The 22,547-nt window shown below is 36.2% G+C and overlaps 1 protein-coding gene across 13 annotated transcripts in view; it reads left to right on the top strand.

Moving 5' to 3' along the window:
- RAPGEF6 (Rap guanine nucleotide exchange factor 6) overlaps window positions 1-22,547 on the top strand; it is a 210,147-nt gene that overhangs the window by 139,701 nt on the left and 47,899 nt on the right. For 6 of the 13 annotated variants that reach the window (XM_043990166.1, XM_043990162.1, XM_043990171.1 and 3 more), the window contains 3 exons: window positions 4,928-5,085; window positions 13,037-13,277; window positions 21,042-21,425. In XM_043990166.1, coding sequence (XP_043846101.1) covers window positions 4,928-5,085; window positions 13,037-13,277; window positions 21,042-21,425 — 783 coding nt within the window. Of the gene's footprint in view, window positions 1-642; window positions 655-4,927; window positions 5,086-9,266; window positions 9,282-13,036; window positions 13,278-21,041; window positions 21,426-22,547 lie in introns of all 13 variants that reach the window. The other 7 variants (XM_043990167.1, XM_043990163.1, XM_043990160.1 and 4 more) reach the window with 2 other exon arrangements.

Here is a 22,547-nt window from a genome sequence, read left to right as displayed (position 1 = left end):
TGTTTGGTCATGAACTCTTTCCCTATCAATAGATCTGTGAGGTAATTTCTTTTATTCCTGTAATTTGTTTATGATATGACCATTTATTTATATATATATATATATATGCACATATATACATATTTATATACATATATACATATATAATGGCTATGTGATATACACATGCATATATATATACACACATACATATATACACACATATATGCATGTGATATACATATCACATAGCCATTTGGAGCTTATGTTAGCATATGGTATAAAATATTGGTCTAAACCTGTATTTTACTTGAAACCTGTCCAGTTTTTAATTTTCCCAGAAGTTTACATCAAATAGTGATTCCTTATTCTATATAGCTATGGTTTTTAGGTTTATCAAAAGCAGGCTGCTTGTTTCCTTTGCTTAGGTATGTTGTGTACCTAATATGTTTCACTGATGAATTCCTTTTTTTTTCTTTTATTACATCAGTTTTCAAAATAATTGCCTTTCCATGTTTGCAATACTGGGCTTTTATTTTCAGTTGTACCCTTGTGGACCTCTTTCCCTTTTTAAACATATTTGTTATTCAGAGTAAATTTAGTATTAGAAAATTGTGTATGGTTCAACAATGTCTTGTTTTTATTCCTGCATCCCCTTTTCAGGAGACTTTTTGGGTAAGAAATGACCTAATTCTTTTTCAAGGGGACATAACAGCACAGCTTTCTAACAAGCATGGATGCTTTCGCACTTGAATAGAATTTCATTCATCTCATGGCTTGGATTGTATATCTAATTGCAGAATTAAAGGGACCTCAGAAGCCATCTAGTTTGATTAGAACTTGAACAGGAATCCCCTCTTACAATGTTTGTTATAGGTATTTAGACTTTGTTTTTAATCAAAGTCCCATTGATGGGAAAGAACCTCCAATAGGTAACCTTTTCCAGGCTGGCTGCACCCTGGTCCCAAGTACAGGTTAGGGGTTTGGTGAGATTGAGTCAGTGATGCAAGTGGCAAAAACAATTTCCGCCAAACCTCTTTTACCAGCTAATAACAGCAGGAATACATACAGACATTTGTCAAAGATACACAATGAGTTGATGAGCGCAACTCTCTAGGACCCTCAGTTCCCCATGGGATGTTCTTAACTTGGTAGCAAGAGCAGCCTCCAGTGAGGTGTCTGTGAGTTCCAAAGAGCTAGCCTTCTTGGTAGACATTATGGTTCTTTATGTCACCAAAGGCATGCCTTAGTGTTGTTGGCTAGTCAGTGAAGCAAAGAGGGATTTTTTCCTAATTTGAAACATGAGTGGGATGTGTGTCTCTAAAAAACAGTACTTTATCATGATGAAACCTACATTCTCCTTCATGTTCTCTTATGGTAATGAACTTATCACTGCTGGCTGCAATTGGTCCTTGAATTTCTAATTATGCCTTAAGCATTGTCAGTCAGTCAATAAACAGATCCCCCAAGCCTGTGGATCATGGGTAGCTCTCACTACAAAGTCCATTTTTGCTTAACTTGATCTACTCTTTTTTCTTTCCAACCCATTGTTCCCAGTTCTCCCTCTTTGCCCAAGCAAAATAAGTCTAATTCCTCCTCCAAATGATAGATAGTACTTCAAACACTTGAAAATAGTTGTACTAATTATTTTCTTCATCAGACCAATTAGTCCCAGAGTTCTTTGACTCATTCTTAAGATAGTGTAATAGTCTCTAGGCAGCTCACCTCTGTAGTTGCTCTTATGGGATGCTCTCCAAGTTGTTCATGTGCTTCCTAAAAAATGGCACCCAGAACTAAAAAATAATAATCTGCATATGGTCAAGCAGTGGGACTACCACGTTTCTTGTCTTGTAATTATTGTCTTTATTTTAGATAGAGAGCTGGCTTCAGAGTCAGGATGACCTAGGTTCAAATCCTCCCTCTGACCCATTCTGACTATGGTCCTGGACAAGTCACTTACCCTCTCAGTGTTGGAGGCAGCTTTCTCAAAACTATCTATTTCAGAGAAGGTACTGACTTTGCATTGGTAGAAGGAGTTTCCAGTATGCCAGTGACGTCACAGGTCTAGGCTTTGCCAGTGTCCTGTTTTACCAAAATGGAAAAGGGTCTGAGAAGTTCAGTGACCTGCCCATGGTCATATAGCAGATAAGTACCTGAGGCAGGTAAGATTCAAACTCTACTCCTTTCTTTCCACTATACCATGTTGCATACTTAACACAAAAGGCATCTGATAGGTTATGTAAAAGGGGCTGATTTAGATTCTTTCCTTCAGTAAAATCCTCAGGATCATGTGGCAAAAGGGAAGGGACTAAATAATCTCTTAGCTTTTGGTATTCTAATCGATAACACTACATTCAGTTAAATTCACCAACACCTAATACTTACTATGTGCAAGGTGTGAAGAAGTATAAGTAGTGGCTACAGAGTTAGCTTTGTTGTCTAGAAGACCTGGGTTGAATTCCTATCTGTGATACATTCTATGTTTTGTTCTGTTTGAGCTCTCATACTCCTAGTCACCTAGGTGGATAAGCTATGGGGAAGGTCCTGATCTGCATTGAAAGGAAAAGTCTTGGGGTAGCTAGGTGGCACAGTGGATAAAGCACTGGCCCTGGATTCAGGAGGACCTGAGTTCAAGTCCAGCCTCAGACATTTGACACTTACTAGCTGGTCACTTAACCCTCATTGCCCCATAAAAAGTTAAAAAAAAAAAGAAAAAAAGAAAGGAGATGTCTCCAGGAACTTCCTTGTATTGAAGGAATCATGTCTGGTCAAAAGCAAACATTCAAGGTGCTCTTCTGAGAATTGGAAATACAAAGAAAAAATAAGATAGGGATTCTGCTCCCAACAAAGTTATGATCTAGAATGATTATATAACATAGTGCACAGTAACTATATTAAAATATTAAAACAAGGTGAGAGCACAGGAAAGCATTTCCAGTTAAGATCAAGAAAGTAGCATTTCATTTAGGTGAAGGATAGTAATGGAAGGAAGGCCATGTCAGAATTGGAGAGTAAGCTGAGTAGAGACAGTGAGAAATGTGTATTTATGGGGCAGAGAATTGTCCAGTTAGCCTGGGGCATAATCTGTATAGAGAAGGGCAAGCCATATGAAGCAGGACTAGAAAGGTTGGGTAGCATCAAGTTGTGAAGGACCTTGGATACAATATAAAGGATTGTTATCTTAATGGTGAGAAAACTACTTGGAGGGGCAGCTAGGTGGTGCAGTGGATAAAGCACCAGCCCTGGATTCAGGAGGACCTGAGTTCTAATCTCAGCTCAGACCCTTGACACTTACCAGCTGTGTAATCCTGGGCAAGTCACTTAACCCTAATTGCCTCACCCCCCAAAAAAAAGAAAGAAAAAAAGAAAGAAAGAAAACTAATTGGAAATCATTGCATTCATTTGGGTAGTATCTAATAAAGTGGTGGTAATGACAATAGATAGAAGGAATAAATTACCTTAAGCTTCTTAAATTGGTCGCACTCTTTTCCAATCCATCCTCCACACTATTCATAAAATAGATATCCCAAGGAATATTTCTGACTTTGTTATGCCCCTATTAAAAAACCTCTAGTGCTTTCCTGTTGTCTCAAAGATAATTTTCAAAGGCCTTAGCTTGGCATTTAATGTCCATTACAGTCTGGTTTTTACCTGCCTTTGCAGCTTTATTTTCTTCTAGGCACTCTGTTATTTGGAGAATCTTAGAATGCTAAGTGTTTTTTGAACTCAGTATTCTATCTTCTGGCACAAGCTGTCCTCCTGTCAAGGACATACTTATTCATTTATATCTATGAAAATCCAAGAATCCTTTATGCTTAGCTCATATACTGGGCTTTTTCCACAAATTCTTCACTGAATTCCCTGTTGCTAGTCCTTTTTTGGGCTTGTTTATTGGTAAAGGGACTTCCTAGTGCGGAAATTCCATCCACTGATGCAAGTTGGTAACTACTCCAACAGTCTCAGAATATTGTCTGGAAGCAGTGGAAGCTTAGATGATTTTTTTCTTGTGATTACAGCTGGTCTGTGCCAGAAGCTAGACTTGAACCTAGGTCTCCCTAACACTAAAGACCATGTCTCATCTCCTCTTCCTTTCTCATTTTACCACAGTTGTGACATCTGGATATATATTATAATTCTCTCACCCTTTCTTCTCCTTCCCCCTTTAAGAATATAAACTCCTTGAGAGAAGGGACTATTTGTTTTTTGTCTTCTTGGATCCAGGGTCCAGCATGGTGCCTGTCTGACACATAGTACATCCCTCATAGGTAATCAGAATCATTAAGATTTGATAATCAATTATGTATGAAAGGTTACAGACATAAGAAAGTCAAAGATAATATCAAGGGTTTTTGGAATATGGATGACTAGGTAAATATCATGTCCTATATAGCGTGATAATGCTTTTTGGAATGTGACTTTTTGTGGGAATTTCTATATCAATCCTTTCTGCTGACATGAAGGACATTCAGGTAATTCCTCTGGACATGTCTTGAGCCCTCAGAATACATCACGTGCTTTTTACATATTTAAATTCTCACATATTAGATCATTTAAGATTGTGATTTTTAAATTTTCTTCCTCTTGTTTTCCTCTGTGTTTCATTTTCCTCCACCACCCCTTATGTTTATTGTTAATATGTTAGAATTCAAAAACATTTCATTGTTCCTTCTTAAAAACAAAAAGGGGTACCAATTGAAAATTGTTATTTCTTTTTTTGTGTGTAAATTGAATTTTTTAGTTTAGTTCTGACAAAAAACACCCCTTGTGATGCTGTTGTTAAAACAAGATTGCTATTTTTTCCTTATGATCCCCTTTATATCACAATTAATGTAAGCATTGCTATTTTAAGCTGATTATTATTCATTCTCAGTCTACATAGAGAGAGTAAAACTTATGTTTACTGTTAAATTCCTTGAAATGTGGGTAATATATGAAACTTTCTTTGCAGTGATGGCAATGTGAGCCAGTCACAAGATGACAGTGTCCTTGGAACAAGGCAGTGTAGGCATAGTCTGGCTATAATGCCTATTCCTGGAACCCTTTCCTCAAGTAGCCCAGATCTCCTGCAGCCCACAACTAGCATGTTGGATTTTTCTAATCCAACAGGTAAGTGTTCTGCTCATTTTACTTAAGGTCAATTAATCGAATGCTGTATTTGGGAGAAAAATATGTAGCTGAATATTTGTATAAGAATTGTCAGACTAATGATAGATTTATATTAAACTGGTTCTCCAAATTGTGGGTTATGAATTCATGGAGGAAATTTAAGAGGGGAGACATGCTCTGTATGAACAAGAGTGAGCTATCTTTCCAGAAGACACTTAAAAGTGTCCAGCATTGTGACGGGGCTGCTGGTTATGTCAGGATTATTTGGTTTTGCCTAATTAATCCTGGAAGATAATGTGGGAATGAAGTCTAAAGAAAGTTTTTTCTTCAAGGCAATAAAATTTGCATCCCATGATATACAGGAGATATTATTTATCAATTGATAGATTGATATGTGCAGATATATACACATGCAGATACATACACATACATAAACCTACACGTATATATAAATTTACATGTATATGTGATATATACATATGTGTATATGTGTATTTACTTTTTTACCTTTAAAATAAATTATATTACACAGTTATACAAAATAAATGTCTTTATTTTCCAAAATCAATGTTAGTATTTCTAGTTCCTTAAACTAAAACTTTTGAGTTTTTGTTGCTTTTGAAATGTTGGGAAATTACAGCATTATTTTCATTATTTTAATAATTAAAATTTCAGTGTATACCACTGGTGGTATTTTTACTTCATATATTTTCTTTACTAATTTATCTCTACCTTTATTCAAGATTATTGACTAATCAGTTAATCAGTCAAGTATTTTAAGGAGACTATTTATTATATATCAGGCACTTTGTAAGCCCTAAGTATACAAAGACAAACATGAAACTGTCCTGCCTTCAAAGAGATTACATTCTAATGGTGGAGATGTTATGTACATATATATGCATAAAGAAGACTTGTAGCCTTGAATGAGAAGGCACTAGCAGGTGACAGGACCTGGAAAAGCCTTCTGTAGAAGGTGGCATTTGAGCTGATTCTTGAAGGAAGGTTGAACTCCAAGAGACAGAGATGAGGAAAAAGAGCACTCCTGCCGTGAGGGGCAGTCATTGCAAAGGTATAGAAGATGAGAGATGATAGAGTGTCATGTGAGGAGTAGTAAGTATGTGACTATGGATGGACCATAGAGTGTGTGGACATGGTTGGGGTCCTTGTCCTCATTAGAATTTGCCCAGATACCCAAGTATAAAATGATTTGTATATTAAAATTTCTTTATTCTGACCTTACATAACAAAAAAGAGCATTTCCATATACACAGTAGTACTTAAAGAGAGGATTTTATGTGAAACTGTAAATCTCCACTTCATACTGCTTGCTTTATTTTTTATAACTTTTTTCAATTCAGATATGGCTCTCTTCCCCATCTTTATATGCTCAACTGATTCCCAGTAGATTCCTACACTGACCATGCCCACATACACATACATACACACATATACATGCATGCACACATACATACACATACACACATACACTAGGTCCACCACTTCTTTTGTCAGAATGTTCTCTGGAGACATGATTGGTCATTGCCTTTTAAGTCCTTCAGAGTTATTTTCCTTTTCGGTGTTCTATTCATTTTATGAATTGTGCTCTTGGTTCTGCTCACTTCTTTTTGTATCATTTCATAGTAAGAGTTCCCTGTAACTGTCTCTTCACTTCTTATGCCACAATAGTATCCTTTTGCGTTCACGTACCACAGCAATTCCCTAGTGATCAACATAGATTCTAGTTCTTTGCTTTTCTTTTTTTCCTCTTCATGAATAGAAATATACATGCATACATACATACTTTTTAACTTTGTGGCTATTGAACCAACTCTTGAAGGATAAAATCATTCTTATAAGTCAAGAAATTAGCTTCTTTTTTTTTTTTAACTAGGGAAGAAAAGCTCAGTAATCATTACAATAGTGATAAACCAAGACATAAGGTTTTGTTTTGTTTTGTTTTTTGGTTGGTTGGTTTTTTTAGGGCAGTGAGGGTTAAGTGACTTGCCCAGGGTCACACAGCTAGTAAGTGTCAAGTGTCTGAGGTCAGATTTGAACTCAGGTTTTCCTCAATCCAGGGCTGATGCTTTATCCACTGAGCCACCTAGCTGCCCCCTGTGTTACTTCTACTAAAGAATCTTATATAATACTAATATCAATCAAACAGAACATTTATTAAACAACTACTATGTGCCAGATGCCATACACACATACACATATAAATACATACATGCATACATATATACTTTTAAAAAAAATTTTGTGGCTATTGAACCAACTCTTGAAGGATAAAATCATTCTTATAAGTCAAGAAATTAGCTTCTCTACTTTGGATACAAGGACAACACCAGAAGACGCCTGTATAATTAAAGCCCCTGAATCTTTTGACGTAATGGAAAAAAAATCTTGGAGTTAGAGGACCTGGACTTTAATCTGTGCTCTTCTGCCTGATATCCTTAGGCAAGTCACTTAAACTCTCTGGGTATCAATTCCTCATCCCTAAAATAATGAGATTGAATGAGGTGTTGTCCAAAGTCCCTTTCAGCTCTAAGTCTGTGACCTTGTGCCGTATGATGTTTTTCTCAAACTCCTCATGTTTTCCTTCCTTCTGTCCAGATGGCCTACACATATACTCTTATAAATACTGAAGGTTGGGGCAGCTAGGTGGCTCAGTGGATAAAGCATTGGCCTTGGATTCAGGAGGACCTGAGTTCAAATCCAGCCTCAGACACTTGACACTAACTGTGTACCCCTGGGCAAGTCACTCATTGCCCTGCCTCTCCCCGCAAAAAATACTGAAGGTTAGAATACTTAGCAAGTATTAAAAAAAATGTCTGTACTTAGGCTTACTTTTGTTCTTACAAATATTTATTCAGTAAAAACCTTATTTTGGGAGCAGCTAGGTGACTCAGTAGATAAAGCACTGGCCCTGGATTCAGGAGAACCTGAGTTAAAATTTGGCCTCAGACACTTGACACTTACTAGCTATGTGACCCTGGGCAAGTCACTTAACTCTCATTGCCCTAAAAAAACCAAACCCCAAAAAAACCCACCAAACCCTTTATGTCTTGGTTTATCACTATTGTAATGATTACTGAGCTTTTCCTCCCTGGTTAAAAAAAAAAGTTAAACTTATGAAAATTAGATATGTCTTGGTAAAAAAAAGAAACAATTTCATTTACTGACAAAAGTACATTTTTATGTAAATAATTACCTTGGAACATAAGTAAAAATAAAAGGTAATTGTTTGGTCATAGTTTTTTTATTTGAACATGTATGAACATATTTCTGAACATATACATATGACAGTATAAGTTATATCTTGATAAAATCTCTTACCAACAATTAAGGAATTAATATTTAATTCAATTCAAATGAAGAAATTGGTATTTAATTGGCTTTTTACATAAAGTTGATGATATATTCATTTTAAGCAAAGCATTTTTTCTTGATTAAATTTATTCTTGTCCATGAATGAATGAAAATGCAATAGAATTTCCCTAGAATTGCTTTAGTATTAACAGGAAGCCTTTTCAGGGTCTTTGGATATACATGTAATTGTTCAAACTAAATAAGGATTAGTTTTTGTAAATCAACTATAAATAAAGCCTACGTTATTGTTCATCCTGATTGGTATTTTGGTCTGTGTGCATGGGAGTGCGTGCGCGCGTGCGCGCACACACACACACACACCTGTGGGTATGTACATGTAAACATTCCATTGCCTCACCATTATTGTGGTATAACATTTGTACAGAGGTCAGAGGTTACTGCGTCAGTTATAACTGTTCAGAATCCTGTATAAATTTTTAAAGTTTGTATTACTAAATAAAGCAGCGTTCTGTTAGAATTTGTTCGCATTAAAAGACCCCGACAGCAACATTTCCCAAAGGAACATTGAAGAAATCCTGTGATTAGACCATCTGATGATGCAAGTTTATCCAAAGGCATTTTACTTAGAGGATAAGATGTAGATGAAAGCAGATTTCTGGGAGTATCTTACGATGATATCAGGTGAAGCTCATTAATGTTTATCAAAGCGATTTAGATTTCTTTTTGTGCTGTATGCTAAACATTTTTTAATTAAAAAAGAAAAAAAAGCCCTTCAAATAGTTTAATATTTTGCTTCTTATGATTGGAATTTAAAATGAATGGTTTTGCTTTGTTTTTGCTGCCTGTAGCTGTTGGTTTTTACTGTAAGTATCTTTTGGATTGCGAGTTCTTTGCACGGTTCTTTGTGTTGGATTTTATAGTTAATATATTGCTTCCTGTGTTTTAAGAGCTGTTACTTATGTATTGTAATTGTCATTTTTATTAAATATACAAATATATGAAAGTTAATTTTCTATAAGAAGTTACTATTTCAAACGTGAAAGATTTTTATAATAGTTTATACTAAAATCATTTTTAATAATCCTGACTTGGAAACTGTCTTTAGTAGAAATCATAATTTGTCAGATCAGCTCTCCAGTACCTAGAAAGTAGGCAGTATGGTATAGTGTAAATAATTTTGGAGGAAGAATCAAAAGAAGTAGATGTAATATTAGTTGTGCTAATAATCACTGTTATCTTGGATCAGTCATTTCCCAAAATGAAGGGCTGGTAGGATTTGGGGCCAATTCTCTTCATATACAGTTAGATCCCTTTCCAGAAAGATTGTGTAGTCTCACTGGTACATGTCCTTATTTCTCTACCATCTATCCTGTATTAAATTTTGTTACTTTTAGGGGGCAGCTAGGTGGTGCAGTGGATAAAGCACCAGCCCTGAATTTAGGAGGACCTGAGTTCAAATCTGGCCTCAGACCCTTGATACTTACTATCTGTGTGACCCTGGGCAAGTTACTTGACCCTCATTGCCCAGGGGGAAAATTTTTTGTTACTTTTAGATATTTTTGTCAATTTGATAAGTGTAAAGTAATACTTAGAAGAATTGGCTTTTCTGATTATTGATGTATCCAACTTTTTTCAAGTAATTATATTATTTGTGTCTGTTTTTGTGGAGAAAGACTTCTGTGCTTGACTGCATTCCACTCTTTTTAATCATAAAAGTATTTCATTATTTTGTGGCTGCATATAAAGATAGTTTTCAACATTTGTTTTTATAAGATTTTGAGTTCCAAATTTTTCTCCCTCCTTCCCAAGACAGAAAGCAATCTGATGTGGGTTATATATGTACAATCACATTAAACATATTTCTGCATTAGTCATGTTGTGAAAGTAGAATCAGAAGAAAAGGGAAAACCTCAAAAAACAAAAACAAAAAAAGTAGAAACAGTATGATTTAATCTGCATTTAGATTCCACAGGTGATGTGGAGAACATTTTCTATTTGGAAATTCCTTTGGAATTGTATTGGATCATTGTATTGCTGAGAAGAGCTAAGTCACAGTTGATCATCATACAATGTTTCTGTTACTGTGTACAATTCCACTCTCTTACTTTAAAAAGTATTTTATTGATGCCTTTTGTTCTCATAATGCAATATTTTCTGAAATACCCTATTCCACAAACATCCCTTTTTATAAAATTACATGTTCACATCCTTTGAGACCTTGGCCAAGTAATTTCACCTCATTAGATCTTGCTTTCCTCCGTGTAAAATATAATTGAAATAGGCAATTTCTCAAAAATTTCCCCACCCTAAATTCTTTTATTTTTTATTTATTTTTTTATTTGTTTAGTGAGGCAATCAGGGTTAAGTGACTTGCCCAGGGTCACACAGCTAGTAAGTGTTAAGTGTCTGAGGCCGGATTTGAACTCAGGAACTCCTGACTTCAGGGCCGGTGCTCTATCCACTGCGCCACCTAGCTGCCCCAGCCTAAATTCTTATTCAGTGTTATTTTTGAATCTTTGTATCGATACTTGTCTACTTTTTCATTTTTTATGTACTATACATATTTTTAATAGTCTCAGTACTTTTAAAAATCTTTGTTATATAATTTTTGTGGTACAGAATTTTATTTTCAAACAATCAGATCTAATAAACTATGCCTTATATTGTCTTTTCTTTCTTAACATTTAGACATAGTTTTGTTCTTCATAATGGAGATACAAATTATTCCCCATTGTTAATTTTTACAGTTCATTTTCTTAAGTTTTATTCTGTGATACAGCAGAATTTTTTGTGGTATATATTGTGAAGTAAGAATCAAATTAGTTTTGATCAGATTTTTCCTCTTTTCCCTTCACATTTATTAAATAATCCTTTTCTCAGTTTATATGTCTACAAGCTTCTAATACATCATGAGACAGTTTGGTAAAGTTGATTTCTTCATCTGCAAAAGAATGGGGTTGGACAAGATGACCTTTGGAGTCCTTTAAAGTTCTTATTATATCTGTCTTTTCATTTTGTATGATTCTACTTTTGAAATTTCTGTCCTGTTTCACGTGTCTTTGTTTCAGGTTTTTGGTCCAGTCCAAGATAGATTTACTGAAAACTCTGATATAATATGTTTTATAGTCTGTAATGTCAAATCTACCTTTATTTCCCTCCCCTCCTCCTTGCCCTTTTCCCAAATTATTCTTGTCAACTTATTTTTCCATGTAATGGTATCTTTTGATAACAATAATAAGGTATTTTAAAAAATAATAATATATAATTTGCAAAACACCTTACATATTTTGACTCTTGTTTGAGCTTTAATAATTCTGTACAGCCAGCACTAAACATGGTTTTATTTCCATTTTACAGATAAAGAAAATAAGGTACAGAGATGCTGGGTGGCATGCCTATGGTCACTTAACTAATAGCTGTCAAACTGGAGTATAGTTAAGAAAGATAGTGAAATATATGCAGCAAGGCATAGTGAGAATGTATTTTCCTAGAGTTTTACATATCTCATCAGAAGTGCTCTAAATTGAATAGGGAAAGAGGAGGGAGAATATTAACAATGTATTTCCATCAATCTATATGGCATAGAGAGTAGCAATGTAGGGGGACAGCATAGGGACAAGGATAGCTATAGAAACATTCATAAATTTTTGTGAGGCAGAAACAAGGAAGAACCAGTAATAAAGTCCATGCCTGATAAAATTTTTGAGGACAAGAACCATCTTTTTTTTTTTTTTTTTTTTGGTGGGGCAATGGGGGTTAAGTGACTTGCCCAGGGTCACACAGCTAGTAAGTGTTAAGTGTCTGAGGCTGGATTTGAACTCAGGTACTCCTGACTCCAGGGCTGGCGCTCTATCCACTGCGCCATCTAGCTGCCCCCAAATATGTGCTTTTTTTTGGGGGGGGTGAGGCAGTTGGGGTTAAGTGACTTGCCTAGGGTCACACAGCTAGTAAGTGTTAATTATCTGAGGCTAGATTTGAACTCAGGTCCTCCTGAATCCAGGGCCTGTGCTCTATCCACTGCACCACCTAGCTGCCCCAAATATGTGCATTTTGCATCTTAATAACTTAATTTCTAACTTTTTCAGACCCGGATTTGGTATTTATCCTGTATTGATCAAAATAAATTGTTAATTTAGCAGCATTTAAAGATATTTCTCATTATAGGTAGCATGATATAATGAATAGAAAACCAGCCTCAGGGCTAAGAAAACCTGAATTCAAATTCTACCTTTGACCCTGAGCAAATCACTTCATCTTTCAGTGCTCTAGGCAGCTCTAAGACTGAGTTGCAAGGAAGGTGCTGTTGTACATTTTGTACATTTGTAGAAGAAGTTACCTTATATTGGAGTTTCCTATGTACAGGTCAAGTCCCTCTACCTATCTTACATTCATGGTGTTTTGAATATTGGCAGGAGTAAACATCTTCCCTTTAATTTGGTGGCATTGCAAAATACATACAAATAGATGTCTACCAAGTTAGACTAAGCAACTGAAAATATCATGTGTTTGTGCTTATTCTTTTCTAAACCATTTAATGGAAACATTTAAAAATTTTTGAAATTAAATTTTATGAAAAATTTTGTGAAAATAATAATTGTGTATTTTTTTATTCACATAGATATTCCGGATCAAGTTATAAGAGTTTTTAAAGCAGATCAACAAAGCTGCTACATTATCATCAGTAAGGACACCACAGCCAAAGAAGTCGTTTCCCATGCAGTACACGAGTTCAGTTTAACAGGTGCTCCTGAGACATATTCCCTCTGTGAAGTATCTGTTAGTCCAGAAGGTGTTATAAAGCAGAGAAGACTTCCAGATCAGTTCTCCAAATTAGCAGACAGAATTCAACTAAATGGAAGGTAAATATGGCCTTGCTTGTTAGAGTCTGATCTCGAAAGTTGAAGCACTTGTAATAAAATATAAGTAATATCTTCAGCATTACATTAGAAATGGAAGAGCATAATTGTTTGAGTTTTATTGTTTGCGTTTATCCAAAATTCAAATTGAATTCTCTCTTCCCAGTTTTAGATCTATCTTTGAAATTGAAAGGATCAGTAAGGGGAGGGGTCATGGTTCTTAGGTATTCCTCAATAAAGAATTACACTTTCTCACACAGTCCAATTAGGATTAAAGTGGTCTTTTATTTGGCACTAGGAAAGTGACCAAGTGAGAAGTCAGAGAATTCACCCCCTGGGGGAAGAGGGCTTAGAAACATTCTCTTCCATGAACAGAGAGAAGGAAAAAGCTTTCATAGAGAATAGATGAGGTGTCCATTTGAAAACTGAAAAGTTTCCTTTTGGGGTGGGGTGGGGAAATGCTTATCATATTCCTGAGAGTTGAGGAGGGTTTTTTTTTCCTGATGGTCTTGACTTTAAGGGTTATCTCTGTCATCTAGTCTCTGTCAGGTAGTAGCCATGCCTAATTCACTTTCCTGCTATGGAATTTTACCTTCCCATACTTCTTATGTATGTCTGTCATTTTTTTTTTTTTAGTGAGGCAATTGGGGTTAAATGACTTGCCCAGGGTCACACAGCTAGTAAGTGTTAAGTGTCTTGAGGCCAGATTTGAACTCAGGTACTCCTGACTCCAGGGCCAGTGCTTTATTCACTGTGCCACCTAGCTGCCTCCATATGCCACTTACTTTTAAAGAAATAACTCCTAATAGCCTAATTTCTAGTTCAAGAATTGTAGAGGTTATTAGTATCATAGCAATTTAATGATCAAAAAGAGATGAGAGAGACTTGGATATGTTTGTAGGCACCAGGGAAGGAAGGAATAGCTAGGGAAAGCTTTAAAAATGATGGGAATACTAATGGAGATTTATTTTTAGTGATTTCCAGCATCCCTTCCAGCTTCAGTAATTTTTGAGGCTATGAATGAATGTGGTATGTTCCTGTGTTATGAAATAGTTTGACTAGAACAAAGGGTTTACAAAGTCATTGAATGACAGAGCTGTAAGGGACCCCAAGATTATGGGCCTAGAGAAGTAAAGTGACTTAACCAGGTTCACCCCAGCAGGCTTGTGACCAGACTCAGGACCCAAATAGGAAGGAAAAGAATAACACTTAGGACCCACATTTCCTTAGGATTTTCTTATAATTCCCTGGATTATTCTTTTTGCAGTATATTACATGCATATTTGGAAGTAATGGAGAAAAGGGCTTACAGTAAACACTGTAAATCCACAGGACATTTCTCCAAAGAGTTTTTGCACTGATGTACCTAGCATAGTATGATGTACTCTCTAGGTGCTTGATAAACACTTTGCTGCTGAGTAAGGGGAAAATAAAAGTATTATCCCTGATAACATTAAACTGAGAATTATTATACATCATGGTCTAGAACAAATATTATACAAGGATAGTTTTCAACATTTGTTTTCACTGGATTTTTAGTTCCAAATTTTTCTTTTTTTCCCTTCCCTTCCTCCTCCCCAAGATGGAAAGCAGTCTGATATAGGGTGTGTGTGTGTGTGTGTGTGTGTGTGTGTGTGTGTGTATGTATATATATGTATATATACATACACACACACACACACACACAATCACATCAAACATATTTCTACATTAGTCATCTTGTGAAAGAAGAATCAGAGCACAAAGGAAAAACCTCAAAGAAGAAGGGGAAAAAAAACAAACCAAAAGTAGAAACAGTATGATTCAATCTGCATTCATAATTCACAGTTCTTTTTTCTGGATGTTGAAAACATTTTCTATCACAAGTTCTGTGAAATTGTTTTGGATCGTTGCTCTGCTGAGAAGAGCCAAGTCTATCATTGTTCACCACATAATGTTGCTGTTACTGTGTACAATGTTCTCCTGGTAAAGCTCCTCTCAGTCAACATCATAGAACAGATATCTTAAACTGGTGTCCACAGAGGTCTGAGGAAAGATTTCAGGAGGTCCAGGAACTCGAATATGGGGAAAATGACTGTTTCCTTAAATTATTTAAAACCATTATTCTGAGAAGAGGTCCATAAGTTTAATTAGACTGCCAAAAAAAAAAGGTCCATTACACAACAAAGGTTGAAAATTCCTAGTCAAAAGTAATTAAATAATATATTTTTCTTATTCTTATTTTCAGTGGTGTAATGATTTTTATCATAATCTAATATTAGCAATGTCATCAAGCATATTGATATACTTACCAACCTGATATGTAGAGTTTTAGAAGTCATGTGGAAAGTGTATACTTTGTAGCCACTTTATCTTCCTTTAAAAAAATTATATTTTATATCTTTGTTTTTCATTTAACTAGAATTTCTCCTGGTATTCCTCTATCCCTTCCAGAGAGATATGGAAAATAATATTTTTAAAAGAAAGTAAAAGAGGAAGCAGCTAGGTGGCACAGTAGAGAGAGCACTGGCCCTGGATTCAGGAGGACCTGAGTTCAAACCTGACCTCAGACACTTAACACTTACTAGCTGTGTGACCCTGGGCAAGTCACTTAACCCCAATTGCCTCAATAAAAAAACAAAAACAAAACAAATAAAAAGTCTGATAAGCATATAATCTACCAAAGCTGTGGACTTCCTCCCTCTGCAGTAGAGTGGGATGGGAGTGTCTTCTCATATCTCTTTGGGACCATGCTTGTTCTTTGTAATTCTCCACAATTCACCTTTGATAATTTTGTGATGTTCTTTCCATTTACCTTGTTGTAGTCTTTGTATATGTTGTTTTCTTGGCTCTGTTTCATTCTTCATTTCGTGTAGATATTTCCATGTTTCTCTGTATTCATCATTTCTTAGAACACAGTAATATCCCATTATATTATGTATGACAACTTGTTTAGCCATTTCTCAGTTAATGGTTTGTTGTTCATCCTTTGTTCTCAAAGAATACTGATAACATCACATGGGTGATGTCTTGACTTGTGCCTGGATTGGATTTGAGTGTCACTCTTTCTTCCAGAGGCCACTAGTAAGACAAAGTTCAAGATGACTGGTGATGGACCAAGAATCAGTGGGTGACCTTAGTCTTTCTAAATTAAGGTCTTTCCCAGGTCTCAGTTTGTTTGAGGCCATGCTCATTAGAGGCCATGCTCATTAATTGACTAAAGTGTAGGTAAGAATTGAGACAGTTGACCATCACAGATATATCAGTCTGGGAGGGGAAGACCCTAAGAGTTTCTGACCAGTACAGAAAATCATCGTTATTCATACTCATTTAGGACATCAGAACCTAAACTGTGATCCACTGAAGGTTTGCCTTGGGACTAGTATTAACCATTCCATGAAAGCCAGAATGATTTGGATTTAAAGGCTTAGTTAAGTAGCTCCACTTAAAACTTCAGGGGCTTTTTAAAAAGCCTAATTTTAGACATTTGTATTTCAAATGTCAAAGAAATCAAAACTGAAAACTGCACAGGGGGAAAAATTGTCCCAGCTTTTTGAAAAAAAAATGAAGAAAAGGAAGAGGAAGAAGAACGAAATAATAGCAATATTTCCCAACTCCTATCTGAATTGAAGATTGGGTCTCCAGAGGGCAAATACTTAGCTGGGTGACCCTGAGGAAGTCACTTAACCCTGATTGCCTCAAATATCTGGGATATCTCTAGTCATCCTGATGTATATCTTGCCATTGGACCGGGATGGCTCTGGCATTGAGAGTGAGGCTGGTGACTTTTCATTGCAAGTCATGGCATCACCTCCTGAGAAGGACAAACAACAATGGTAAAGACAGTTATTGCAAAACCTGAGAGTCTGGTTCATTCCTTCACACAGCATCCATGGGAGGACTAAGTTTAAGCTTAGACCATAATAGTAGTGAGGCATCACGTAAGAAATATGTGTGATAAGGTTTAACTCACATCACCTTCTCTGGAAGTCTTCTCTGTGTTGAGACTTCATGCAGAATCTTTGTTGTTCATCCTTCATTCAAAGAGGACCAGTGACATCACATGGGTAATGTCTTGACTTGCCAGTGAATTAGATTTAAGTGAGGCAGAGCTATGCAAGGTCTGTCTCCAATTAATGAACATTTGCTTTGGTGCACACAGGAACCTTCTTTTTATCAATGGCTTATACTTATAGTATACATGTAGTAATGGAAGCGCTAGGTCAAACGGTATGGCCATTTAAGTCATTTTATTTACATAATTCCCAATTACTTTCCAAAATGTATGTACTGATTCATAGCTCCACCAACAATGCACTAGCATACCTGTCTTCCCACAATCTTAATTATTCCTTTTTTTTTTTTTTGGCCAGAATATGCAGTAAAACCCTAGAGGTTTTTGCTTTGCATTTCTTTTAGTATTAGTGTTTTGGAAAATCTTTCACATGGCTGTTATTAGCTTGTAATTCTTTTGAGAATTGTTTATTGAATATTGATTCATGAATTATATAGTTTTTTGTTCAGAAAAATATCACTCTGTGTAATTGAGATAACTTAAGGGGGCAGAGCCAAGATGGCAGAGGAAAGGCGTAACTTTGGAGGCTCCCCACACCATCTGTCCATATACCTCCAAACAATGCCATAAGACAATTCCTAGAGAAGAAGAACCCACAAAGAATAGAGTGAAATAATTTTCCAGACAAAGATGGCTTAAAAGGGTTGCAGGGAACGTCTGCTATACCAGGGTGATAGAGTAGTGCAGCCATGGTGTGCAGATCTAGCCCCAGGCAGGCTGCACCTCCAGAGCCTCAGAATCATCAGCATTAGTGGCTACTTCTGGAATTCAGCTCATGGACCAGTGGGGGGGTCCAGTGGTTGGCTGGGTGGTGATATCAGGGGTCTCTGCTGGAGCTGAGCGCCTGTGTTCTGAACCAGGAAGCAGACTTGAGTGGCAGTGGCCCAGCGGGGGAGAAGCACAGGCACGCTAAGCTTGCAGCCACAGTGAATCAGATTTTTGCCTCTGGGTTAAAGAGTAAGCAGGTTCGTGGTTACTTACAGGTGAGCTGAGAACGTGCCTCTCCTTAAATTGTACCACCTGGGACCCCTTAAAGCTTGGGACAGTGCATCCTGGAAACAGTGCCCCACTTTAAGAAGTATGTAAAAGCAAGAAATAGGCTAGGGTAATGATCAGGCAGAAAAAGCAGTGGACCTTCAAGTTTCTTTGCTGACAAGGTAGATCAAAATACACCCTCAGAAGAAGATAACAGAGTCAAAGCTCCTACATCCAAAGCTTCCAAGAAAAATATGAATTGGTCTTAGGCCATAGAAGCACTCAAAAAGAACTTTGAAGATAAAGTAAGAGAGGCAGAGGAAAAAATGGAAAGAGAAATGAGAGTAATGCAGGAGGATCATGGAAAAAAAAAACGTCAGCAACTTGAAAAACAAAATTGGCTAAATGGAAAAGATGGGGTGCAAGGATGGACACGATAAAGCAAATCAAAATGAATTTTTAAAATAGAGGGCAATGTGAAATATCTCCTTGGAAAAACAGCTAGGAGAGATAATCTGAAAATTATTGGAGACCTGAAAACCATGATAAAAAAAAAAAAGAGCTTAGACATCATCTTTGAGGAAATTGTCAGGGAAAATTGTCCTGATATTCTAGAAGCAGAAGGTAAAATAGAAATTGAAAGAATCCACCCATAACCTCCTGGAAGAAATCCCAAAAGGAAAACTTCCAGAAATATTATAGCCAAATTCCAGAGCTCCCTGGTCAAGGAGAAAATATTGCAAGCAGCTAGAAAGAAACAGTTAATGCACTATGGAGCTATAGTCAGGATAACACAAGGTCTAGCAGCTTCTAAAATAAAGGATCAGGAGGACATGGAATGTGATATTCCAGAGGGCAAAGGAACTGGGATTACAACCAAGAATCACCTATTCAACAAAACTGAGCATAATCTCTCAGGGGGGAAAAACAGGACTTCAGTGAAAAAGAGGACTTTCAGGCATACATGATAAGAAGACCTGAACTGAATAGAAAATTTGACCTTCAAATACAAGACCCTAGAGAAGCATAAAAAGTAAAACAGAAAAAAGAAATCATGAGTAATGTTAAAAGGCAATCCTACATGGGAAGATGATAGTTCTAACTCATAAGAACTTTCTTAATATTAGTGCAGCTGAAAGGAATATACTTAAGAGGGTACAGGTATGAAAGGATGATACCTATAAAGCATTTATTTTTTGTTTATCTTTGTTTTTTGTAGGGTAGGCAGGGTGGGGTGGCTTATGTCTTGGGCTGGATTTGGGCTTCGGGCCTCCTGGGTCCAGGGCTGGTGCTTTGTTCACTGTATCACCTAGCTGCCCTATGATGACATCTTTAAAATAAAATTAAGGGGTGAGAGGAATGCACTGGAAGAAAGGGAAAGGGAAGGTGGAAAGTAGCTCACATAAAAGAAACAAGAAAAAGCTTATGGAGTGGAGGGGAAGATGGGGAAGAAGGAGGGGAGTGAGTGAGCTTTACTCCCATCAGAAGTGGCTCAAAGGGAATAACATACACACTTAAGTGGGTATAGTAATATATCTTGCCCTGCAGGAAAGTGGGAGGGGAAGGGGATGAGGAGGAAGAGGTGAAGGAAGGGAAGGCAAATTGGGGGAGGGGGCAGTAAAAAGCAAAACACTTATGGAGGGATATAGTGAAAGAAGTTAAAAACGAGAGTAAATATCAAGGGGAAGGAATAGGATGGAGGGTAATACAATTAGCAATAGTAATTATGAAAGAAAAGATGAGCAGGGTGATATCAGACAGACTTATGAAAAATGCAATCCATCTACATAGAACTGATGTTATTTGAATACAGATTGAAGTATATTTATTTTTTGTTCCTCTTTCTAAAGTTATTTTGTTGGGGGCAGCTAGGTGGCAAAATGGATAAAGCACTGGCCCTGGATTCAGGAGGACCTGAGTTGAAATCTGGTCTCAGACACTTGACACTAGATGTGTGACCTTGGGCAAGTCACTTAACCCTCATTGCCCCAGGGGAAAAAGAAAACCAAAAAAAAAAACCCACCAAAAACAAAAAAAATAAAGTTATTTTTTCTGTTTTCTTACATAACCTAAGGTGGAGATATTTTGCATGACTGCATATGTGTAACTTATATTGAATTGCTTGATTTCTTAGGTAGGGCTAGGGAAGGAGGGAGGATGAGAATTTGGAACACAAAAATCAATGTGAAATTTTTTTACATGTAACTTGGGGAAAATTCTAAATAAATAAATTTATATTATTAAAAAAAAGAGAGATAACCTAAAAGTATTGCTTACATGTCATTAAGATTTTAACTAATACTAACTGTATTTCTGCCAGAAGGTGATTGTTAATATGGTCAAGGTACAATTCACATTTTTTTATTTTATGAACATAGAAGAGTAATTATTTATTAGCCAGCTATATTACGTTGGTTCACCATTTCATTTTCAAGTATATATTATTATTATTATTATTATCATTATTATCATTTTGTGTGGCAATGAGGGTTAGGTGACTTGCTCAGGGTTACACAGCTAGTAAGTGTCAAGTGTCTAAGGCCGGATTTGAACTCAGGTCCTCTTGAATCCAGGGCCGGTGCTTTATGTACTGCGCCACCTAGCTGCCCCTCAAGTATACATTCTAATAAACATTTTGGAGACAACATCATAATTAAGTTAAATATGTAAGATTAAACATATATACATGCATGCTATGGTTGGTTAACTTCTCTCTCTCTCTCTCTCTCTCTCTCTAGATACTATCTGAAAAATAACATGGAAACAGAAACCTTATGCTCGGATGAAGATGCCCAGGAATTACTTAGAGAGAGTCAAATAACCTTATTGCAACTTAGTACCATCGAAGTAGCAACCCAGCTGTCAATGAGGGACTTTGAATTGTTTCGAAATATTGAGCCCACTGAATACATTGATGATCTTTTTAAGTTGAACTCCAAAACAGGGAATACTCACTTGAAAGAATTTGAGGACATTATAAACCAAGAAACATTCTGGGTTGCAACAGAAATTTTGACAGAATCAAATCAGCTCAAAAGAATGAAGATTATTAAGCATTTTATTAAAATTGCTCTTCACTGTCGAGAATGCAAGAACTTCAATTCCATGTTTGCAGTAATAAGGTAATTTTTTAAGATTATATGTAAATAATTGAATACAACTCTGAGTAATATTAATATTGATGCTAAATTTCTGCTTTAGAGTTCTTACACATGTTCAAGGGAAACTGCCAGGGTATGCAGTAAAACTTCAGAGATGTTTTGATATGCATTTCTTTTAGTATTAATAATTTTTTGAAAAGTTTTTCACATGGTTGTTATTAGCTTCTAATTCTTCTTGTAAGAATTGTTTATTGAATGTTGATTCATGAATTGTCAGATATTATTAATTTTTTACCTAACAGTCTTATTTACTGCATCTAAGCCATTTAAATTATTTCCAGATTTCTATCTCCATGGCTGAGCTCCAGATCCATGTTTTAGCAGTCTCTAGCACATCTCTACTGGAACTTCAAATTCAACATGTCTAAAATTTAATTCATTACATTTCCTTTTAAATCTGTCCCTGTTTGACTTTACTCTTTCGGTAATTAGTCTTCCTATTTATCCATTCTCTTGTATTCATGAAATTTACTCTCACATTTTCAGATAGTTATCAAATCTTGTCAGTTCTACCTGTCATATTTCTCAGATCTCTTTCCTTTTCTTAGTTCCCTCTGCACTGCCCAATTGCAGGTATTCATTATTATCTACTTAAGCCATTTCAATACCTTCTCTATAGTTCTCCCTCCATCCATTCTCTCTGCTCTAGTCCACCCTATGAAGATAATCTTTCTTTTTTATGGATTTGTTTGTGACATTTTTCTCTAAAATCTGCATTGACTTGTTGCCTCCTGAGTAAAGTTCAGCCTCATATGCCTAACTTCAAGACCTTCCAGAATCTATCTACCTTTTCTTTTCAAGCAGGGCACACCTTAGAATATTTTAGTGATGCGAAATACAAGCCTTTGTATGAAAGCAGACACTAAAAAAAGGATGTATCTTTTTTTAGGGACAGCTAAATGGTACAGTAGATTGCACCCTGGATTTGAAGTCAGGACGACCTGATCTTGTGATTCTGGGCAAGTCACCTAACCTTAGGAAACTGTTTTCTCATCTGTAAAAATGAGGCTAATAACTTCTGTCTCCCAAAGTTGTTCTGATCAAATAATATGTAAAGTGCTTTGTAAAGCTTAAAGTGCTATA

The sequence above is a fragment of the Dromiciops gliroides genome, chromosome 2 (genome assembly GCF_019393635.1).
Source record: "Dromiciops gliroides isolate mDroGli1 chromosome 2, mDroGli1.pri, whole genome shotgun sequence".
NCBI lineage: Eukaryota > Metazoa > Chordata > Mammalia > Microbiotheria > Microbiotheriidae > Dromiciops > Dromiciops gliroides.
Note: the sequence above shows the minus strand (reverse complement) of the source record. Positions and strands in the feature narration are given on the sequence as shown.